The 9,244-nt window shown below is 36.3% G+C and overlaps 1 protein-coding gene across 1 annotated transcript in view; it reads left to right on the top strand.

Moving 5' to 3' along the window:
* Positions 1 to 9,244, top strand: part of HDAC9 (histone deacetylase 9) — a 281,586-nt gene that overhangs the window by 148,198 nt on the left and 124,144 nt on the right. The window contains exons 15-16 of the mRNA XM_010577624.1: positions 1,386 to 1,506; positions 7,100 to 7,149. Coding sequence (XP_010575926.1) covers positions 1,386 to 1,506; positions 7,100 to 7,149 — 171 coding nt within the window. The remainder of the gene's footprint in view (positions 1 to 1,385; positions 1,507 to 7,099; positions 7,150 to 9,244) is intronic.

Genomic DNA, 9,244 nt, shown 5'->3' with positions numbered 1-9,244 from the left:
GCGCTGGGTTTTTTCCCCACCCCCCCCCCCCCCCGCCCCTTGGCAGCTTCTTTCTTCTGCAGTGCACTTTCTCTTTAATATTTTTAATATTGCTTTCTTCTCCTAGTGAAGAGGTTAGTGCTTTCTGATGTGCACGAGTAGGTGATGGATATAATAACAATTACAACTTAACCTCTAGGAAATGAGAATTGAGTGGCATTTCTGTAACAGGTTAATCAGTCTATTAAAAATAGGATGGTCTATTTAGGTAACTTCTGTTTAGATAACCTGTTTATCTGGAGACCTTGGCAGGCGGACAGATCCACAGTCTAAGTTGTGAGAGGTTTTGCCCCAGGTGTTCATAAGGATCTGATCTGCAAATAGAGTCCAAGACATTAAAAATAGGCTGTTTTCTGTCCACGTTATCCAATATCAACAATAAAGATGATCTTGGGACCAGAACTTTGTTGACAGTACTGGTTATTACGCCCAAACCTGAACAAAATCTGCTTCATGTTGCTGTGTCTGCAAAGGCTGTGCAGCATGAGCACAAGGAGAGAAGTAAATATTTTTATGACAAGCTGTAACTCCAAATACATACAAGGAGCAGATCTGCTGAATAAGAAAGTGTTAGTTCTACCTTTTCTTCTTTCTCTCCTATCTTCCTTCCTTCCTAAACTGATTAAATTTCAATGGATTTATAGAAGGACATCCCAGATTTTTTAACACTGATTTAAGTGGGGAGGGTACAGGCTGGAGAAACAATTAAAGAGACAAAATCCACTTAGTCACAAAAATGTAAGGAAGCGAGTCAGCATGTGTAACAGCAGAAATGATCTGGAGATATTGAACATACATTAAAAAAATGAAAATATATAGAAATGTTTTATTAAAGCATTTAAACTTTAATTTTGTTCTTCTCCCTGGCTCTCCTTACTATGATCATGTTCTTCCTAGCAGCATAAATCACAAGTACTAGTAGTGATGCAAAAAACATTAATCCTCATTCAGAACACATCTGCAGCTTACAGGTGTGAAGAAGTTTTTGCTCTTTAAACTAGAATTTTTCTAGCCAGATTTCTTACTTTAAAAATATTTCACCTTTCAGTTTGTATCTCTTAATATAATGTAGAAAAGGGGCAGAATCTTTTCTTTTTCTTGTATGTGAAACCCTGTATGAAGTTAACTCTGCTAAGACTTAAGTGAAGCATTTGTGATAAACCACACACGCATTTGTTTTTCATATAGCATTACTTTAATAAACAAATCAGTGTCACATTCCTGCATGACGCAATTTCAACCCATTATTAATCATACTAAATGTTATTTCGGACCTTTACTTTTTTTTTTTTTTCTCCCTAAATATTGTCAGTGGAATATTGTAGGCCTCTGCTGTTTTCTTTCAGCGAATTCGAGGTCGAAAAGCCAGTCTGGAGGAAATACAGCTGGTTCACTCTGAACATCATTCACTGCTGTATGGCACCAGCCCCCTGAACAGACAGAAGCTGGACCCCAGGAAACTCCTAGGTCTGTACAGGCCTCTATTCTACTGAGAACAGCACATTCCAGCACTGTCATTAGTCATAGCTGGTGTCAGTTTAAAATACTTGGCAAGCAGTGTGACAAAACTTCACTTTTTCCAAATGCATTGCTATGTGGAAGGAGAATGTTACAATGGAAGCCAAATATAGATTAGCAAAATGCACAGGCTGGAAAGCAGCAATAGAAGTTTCTCCTCATCTGCTTCAAAAATCATCAAAGTGTTGACCCTTTACTGTATTTGTTCTCCATTGGAGGTCAATGGCAATTTTGAACACAGTTGGTCGTCTATCTCCTTGTGTTCTTTGATTTGAAAACAGGAGTTTAAGATACACTTGCTTGACAGAATTGCTTGTTTGCTGTTCTCATTTGCTTTATTTCAATTATTTCAGCCACACTAAGTACAGATACCATGCCTAAGTCTTGCTAATAAGTGAACTTTATTTTAATGCTTTCCCATTATTCAGGATATGACATCTATCTGAATAACGGGGGGGAAAAAAAACATATTAAAATATTAAATGGACCTATGGATGTACAGAACAGCAGAAAACTGACAGGATTTTCACATCAAATATCTTCATGCACAGCCAATGCTCAGTGTATGCTTTTTATAATAGAAAAGTAGGGTTGAATTGAGCTCAGCCATGAGTGTAAGATGAAGCAGATCCACTTGTCAGACCTGCTACAGAGAATGTGAAAGGTAACACAGAGAAAAGTAGTGCATTTTGGAAATAATCTATGAGTGAAGTCCTGCCCTTTATGTCCCAGCACACTGGATGCAACACTCTAATTTGCAGCTATTTTTATAACACTTATTCTAAGATGTGGAGCTTTCCCTAAATGTAATGAAACCCAACCCAAACAAAAACAATACTAGCCATCAAAAGAAATTGCTGCCACAGTTCTACTAATACATAGCAATTATTCTGCTTTGGAAACTATCGCTAAGAGTTTCTTCTGTAAGGCAGACTGTTGCTTCAGTGAGTCATAACTGTAGATAAGAGAAATGTCTTGATCACAATGTTATCTAAGTTTATACATCTTCTTAGCCAAGGCAACATCAAAACTGAAAAATACTTACAGTATGATAGACTCTCAGGAGCTTGAATTTCCAAGGTAGGAAATCCCCCTTAAAAAAAAAAGACAAATTCAAACCAAAAAGTGTTTCCAAGAAAAAACTCTAAATTCCTGCAAAATGAAAATTTGGAAGCTTTTTGATTTGAGTTCATCAACATTGTCAAAATGTTCCATTTTGATAGAGTCAAGCATTTCATTTAAATTTTGTTGGTTTTGATTCATTTCATTTTAATTTTCACATTATTTAATATAGCACACATTGATATAAAATATTGTTCCCATCTTGGATCTCAGTGGTTGACCAGCATATGGGATGCAGTGTGTAGTTGCAGCTATGAGATGAAAAAAGGAACGGACCCAGGTATCTGCTGTGTTTCTGCCCATGTATAAAGAATGCAAAAAGCTGTTTACCCAATCTCAGAAAACCATTTCTTTGCCCACAGTTCTTTACTTGACACTCTTTGCCTTTTTCATTTGACACTTAGTCCAAAACATTTACTTTCTAAGTTTATATCAAGATCACACTCCTAGCATATATTCTGAGTGTATCCTTGGCTTAATGCCCTCTTCTGTCTCTGTTTCTAGGATGTTTTCTTGCTGCATCTCACATGGCCTTTTACCAAGACAACAGTCAATGAAACACCCTTCTCACATGCTTTTGCATGTGCCTGCTTTTTGGTTGGAAGCTGTAATCATTTGGGCTTCCAGACTCTTGTATAAAGGAACTTAATTGTCTCTTACGTTTTGCCGAAATGCAGCATGACTGTTCCACCTTTCATTGTCCCCAGGTCAGTGAGGTTGAACCTAACCAATCCTGACATTAAAATTTACATCTTGTTATAGTATAGAAATTCAAAATGATGTGTTGCAAGGGAGAAATATCTAAAGGAAATGTTTCTCATAAAAAATGTCATCAATAACAACATCATCTCATAAAACATTTCTATTTCAATGAAAGTGCATTTTTCTTCTACAGAAATTGTTCCATCAAATTGTGGCTTTGCATCCTAATGAAAAGGAGGACCTAACCACTCCTGTCCTTACTCCTCTACCCACCCAAAAAGACAGAGGCACCATTTGTTCTCCACTTGTGCTCCAGAAAAGCGTTTGTTCCCTCTCCCTGTTCAGAAGACTACATCTGCTTTGTCTGAAGTTTTTTGTTGTTGTTGTTGTTTTTTCCTAACAAGCAGCTTCTGTATCTTTCAAACAGAAAAGAAACACTTGAAGGAATGAAATTTAAGTACAACTAGGGCTAGAAATGTGCTACTTGTCAATAAAGGCTTATTTCAGTGTCCCTGTTCAGGAAAAAAAAATCTCTTCTGAAGACTGCAAAGCGAAACAGCTGTAAACTACTGAAATCAGTGAGAATTATGCACAAACTTATCATTCACATATTCTTAATGGTTTCAGAGTATAAACTGGCTTGAACTCTTGGCTTTGTTTTCCCTGCATCAGGGCCTACAAATGCAGCAATTGCAAATGATTACTTCAAGTTCTACACTATTGTGTAGTTGAGCTCTTAACTGATCGTATTTCAGTGTGGTGTGTTAAGCAACATGTTATGTTGCACTACATTGTCTTGACATGAAGGAAACTAATATACAGAGTATGTCACATCACATTACGGTTTCATGTGACAGAATACCATCTTTCAAATCTCTTTGAATAAGCTCAAGGGCAGAACAGTTATCAAACAGGTCTTACAAATTTGTTTGCTTTTTCCCTCTCCAACCATAATTAAGAAAGTGTTTCTAAAAATCAAGTTTCCAATAATTACAGATTTGTAAAAGTGAGAAATATACTGTCAACAAATCCCTGATAGTTGGGCAGTATTTAGAATAGAACTAAACGATACATTCACAGAGTATCTGTGCAATTGTAATTTCAAGTTAGTGAAAAAATGACCACTTAGCAGAAATGGCTTCATTCTAGAGGGATGATACCGAAAACAGGTTCCTCAAACTGCACCTTTTCACACTTGAACACACTTTTAAATTTATCTTTTTGAAAGAGAGTTTTCACCAATCACTTTTCCTGCTCATCAGACTCTCAGTCCCCAATTGTCAACCTCCTAAGCAGCTTCTCTGACTTCTGTGGGGGCCCTGACCTCAGTCAGTGATGGGTGCCTCAGCAATTTGTCTAACTAGCTTCTACTGCCTTTGTGGGTTGAAATTTTAAAATACAAATGTTGGGTAATTTTTCTAGCTCTACCAGTAAATTGTTGTACTGAATCTTATCTGAAAGATCTTTTTTCTTAAGTGATTTTCTGGTGACTGCAAATTCTGTCCTGATGCAAAGCCAAGAAAAGTATGATTGTTTAAAATCTGTCTTCTATCTTACTTGAAGTATCCCATTATCTTTTTTATTATTATGCTGGAGGTATCCTGAAGTGTGGAAGGGTGTTACTGGAAAATGGCTGTTATTTACCAAGTTCTGCTAGGACATCAACTCCAAAGATCATGGGAAATTCTCACTTCAATTCATTTTCAGGGTTTGCTACTGATTTTCATTTATGGCAGAGTGTTGTGAGCTCTTTTCTTTTTGCGAGGCTAGCTAAGTGATGGCTTCACTCTCTCTTAGTGAAACTTTTCCCCGCTGTTCTTTTCGTGAAATCTCAATGTTTTTCTTGTTCTGCAAAGTCTGTTATCTGCTTTTTTTGACTATTGTACAGTAAGAAGTGAGTATCCTGGCAAGTTTCTTGATACACTGAAAAGGCTTTGTGCTTGTTTCCCCCTTGTTTCCCCCAGTTTTAGAACTATCTGTTGATTGATTTTAGTGTCCTTCCTCACCATCTGCTTTTCTGTTTTTACTTTGTGTTTGTTGTTTTTAATAGTGTTTACCATGCACAATGTGCCCGGCTGCAGGGAGATAAATGAGAATTCATCTGTTCTCTCTTATGTCCCAACTCTGCAATGGAATTTAAGAAAAAACATCTAGTCATTCAATATTCTAAAAATGCCTTCTTTATCTCAAATTACACCTTATGTTTCCATTAATGTCTCCTGGCACTTGAACAGCACTAATTCTTTAGTTATCTGCTCAAGACTTTTTGATCTTCCGCACTGTAAAAAGTGAAAAATTGCTGTTTGCATTGGTCCCCGGATCTGCTTAGCAAGAGATCTGGAAAATCCTTCTGTACCTCTGCTCTGACAATCTCCTCCAGCCAACATTTCCTTGCATGTCTGAGGCCATTAGGACTCACAGTATGAGAATACTCTGCATAGCTGCTGCACCTGCATTTCCCCTGGTAGCTCCACAGGAGGTTTTGTTTGCCTTCTCTTGCACACTGTGCAAACTGATCAAAGGCCTCTAGTTGGTTAAAAATGCATCTTGGATTTTACTTGAAGTGTAAAGTACTTTCTTAGTCTCAGACCTTGCAGTCTGATCTCTCATACTTCAAAGATGATGGCTTATAATTGTCTTTATGCATTTCATTGGCACCTGCTAAACATGAGTAACTGCAGCGTTCACCCCTTCTATAACAATGGGTGGCTCCTCTAGGTTACTTGAGTGATTCACTATCTAACGTTTCCTCCAGATGGCAAAGTTACAAAGCCAGTTCTGTGATACGGCAGGGGAAAAGCTTATGTTCTCTCCCACAGCTGCCTTAGGATCAGATTACACACTGGGATAGGAACTGCACCAAATCCTGAGATCCTTACCCGGTTTTCATATTGTCCTTATCAAGACAAACACTGAGTTTAGTGGTACAAAAAAAAGAAAACATGAATGAATAAAGAGTGAGTATAAATATTAAGATAAACCCTATCACATTATCTAATGTATAGAGCAGAGTAAGCTAGAAATTAAGATTCTAAAGCCTATTAATTTTTTGTTCCCTTTAGTAGAATGTATTTACTGAGTAATACTGAAACAAGTAGTATTTTATTTTATGTTTTTAAAATATTAATGTATTCATTGATGGTATGTAAGTGAAGAGAACAGCATTTTTGCAAAAATAGGAGGACTAAGGCTCCGATTTTCAAAGGAGAAACTTTTTCTGAGAGATGAAGTTAAGAAATTAGTTATCAGTTTCATGTAAGCTTAATGAGGTTGCCTCTGTTGTCAGTGAAAAGAAACAGGCATTTCTCAAGTGTAATTCATCCCATCAGTCATCTAGGTTGGGTAGAGGTTTCTACCTCACTCCGCTGGCTGTAGAAGAAGCTGAGATGACTAGCTTAGACAAGCTGCTTATCAGCTACAGTTATCGGGATGATTAGTCGCCCTAGTTCAGAGTGACTTTCTGTAGAGATTCAATCATTATACTCTCTGAAAGTACTGCTTACAATCTTAAGATTTGTCACGGTTCCAAAAGAGTACCTTAAATGTCCCATGGCTGATTTGTTTTCTAAGAACTATTAATATTTTTTTTTCTAATATATGGCATTTTCATTGTGTGATACCAAAATCTGAATTACAGTAAAGAGTGATTACTGTTCCAGTATTTAAATATCTTTTTGATAAATGATGCTTACTGTTTCTTTTTTTCTTTAATATATAGGAAATGTGTCTCAAAAACTCTTTTCCCTGTTGCCTTGTGGGGGACTTGGGGTAAGTAGATGTTTGTTTTTTCGCAAGAGGGACAGCACGCAACATATGTATTCATTCATGAATTCTTTAGCACTATTGCGTTATCAGTTCAAAGTCTTCAGAAGCAGATAAAAAATGTAGAGATGAAACCTGAGCCATTACCATACTGTGTTTTCAAAGACACAGGAGACAGTACATTACAATAAGCATACGGAACAGTTAGATAGGAACATATTTTGTGATAATGTGCACATTTCTTAGTTGTCCCACTTTGTTTTTTTACATAAGCTCTGCTTTTGAGGAAAGTAACATGGGTGCAATTGTTATAGGAAAATGAGCTTTGGAGAAGCTGCTTTGTGTACTGATGAAAAGAAAATATAGCTTTAAATTTCTCAGAAAGGACAAAAAATTTACCAAAGCTGACATATAGCGCGAGAAGTGCTCACTAGCTGCTAGCTAATAACTTGAGTGTTGTTAAACTAATAAATTATTTGAGCATTTTTATGTCCTGTTTCGAAATGGATTCATTCTGAAACACAAGCTTGCGTGTATTAGGACACAGTAGACAAAAATCTGCAGACAAAAGCAACACTAGGTAAAAGAATTAATCTAAATTATTGAAAAACATGTAGAATGGAGAATTTCTACTGATGTTGGTATCATGCTCCTATTAAATTCTAGTGAAGACAATACCAGGGCGAAATGATTTTTCACATACAGGGTTTTTTCCCACAAAAGTATTCCACACTTTTGGTCCAGCTGGGTCCATCATTTACTGATGTCAGCAATATCAAATTGAAATGATGATATTACTAGATATTGATGGGCTGGCTGGGTGTCACATATATATGTTAGTTCCCTTTCACTGTTTCTGAGTATGCAGGAATAAAGCCACAATCTCTGGAGGTCAACTTCCAGTGCAACCTTCTAAAGTTTTATTTACTTTTATCCTTCAGAAGGATAAATTCCATACCATACTAGTCTTGTTGATAGTGGGGGGGTTTATTATAAGACACCTGACAGAAGAACTACTAATTTTGTAAGGTTTTAACACATGAAAAAGAAAAATTCCATTTTAGCTTTCAGTATTTAGTAATTTTTGAGGATTTCTGAACTATGAGTTAAGGAATAAAGAATCAGGAAGTGGTAATCATTCCAGCTCCTCTACCGTGGACTTAGCTTGCTGAGGATTCTGCCTAAAATTTGGAACTTGGTGACTAGCAACTTGCTAATTTTGTAACTTGGGGGTCATTTCTGTATGTGGATCAGCTAACATTACACATTGACATGTAGATATGCAAGTCCGCATGCACCTCTGTGCATTACTGTGTGCACATATGCACACACACATGCATATACGCACATAATTCTGTATAAAGAAAAGTAATTTTTCACACTGTTGTTGCAGTTATTAAGAAGTTTAGAGCAAATTGAACAAGAGATTAATAAAGTTGAGAAAGGATGTTGTTCAGGCTTCTGAGTAAAGAGGAGCTGATGTAAAATTTCTTGACAAATCTTTTTGAGGACTTTGGAAAGTAAATAGGACTGTGGTATGCTTTGAAAATTGAAGTATAAAATTGTCCTATGAAACAAGTTATTGTGGTATTAGAAAATCATGAAGAGAGATGTGCTTTGAAATCCTTCTACTAATGAAAATATGTTGTCCATTCTAAAGCTAACACAAGTTGGAAATGCTCGGTGTAACTTCATTTTTTTAAGCATCTAAATTTATCTACACTTTTTTGAGTCTATTGCTTTATTTCTTATTTAAAATCATGGAAATTGGATTAAAGAACATGTTGTAGAAATGGATCTTTTATTTATTTTTTTTCTAGTTGGTTTGCCTTTCTACATATTATTATTGTCAGGCTTGCTGTGGGGCTCTTTTAAAGGAATGGGTTATGACCTTTTTCAAGGTAAATAATCAGATTAGGAGCTCTCTTTCAGTGATATTTAGCTGTCTATTGGTTAAGATGAGCTCTGGGAAAGGGAGCTGCTTCAAACTGTGTGGAAAACAATTCTTAAGTTTACTTTCAAAAATGATGGCAGAAAGAAAGAAGCATTGCTACTTAGTAGCTTTCAACTTAATTGAGGGTTATAAAGCAATAATCAATGT

The sequence above is a fragment of the Haliaeetus leucocephalus genome, unplaced genomic scaffold, assembly GCF_000737465.1.
Source record: "Haliaeetus leucocephalus isolate CR32 unplaced genomic scaffold, Haliaeetus_leucocephalus-4.0 Scaffold566, whole genome shotgun sequence".
NCBI lineage: Eukaryota > Metazoa > Chordata > Aves > Accipitriformes > Accipitridae > Haliaeetus > Haliaeetus leucocephalus.
This window is presented reverse-complemented; position numbering and strand designations above follow the sequence as displayed.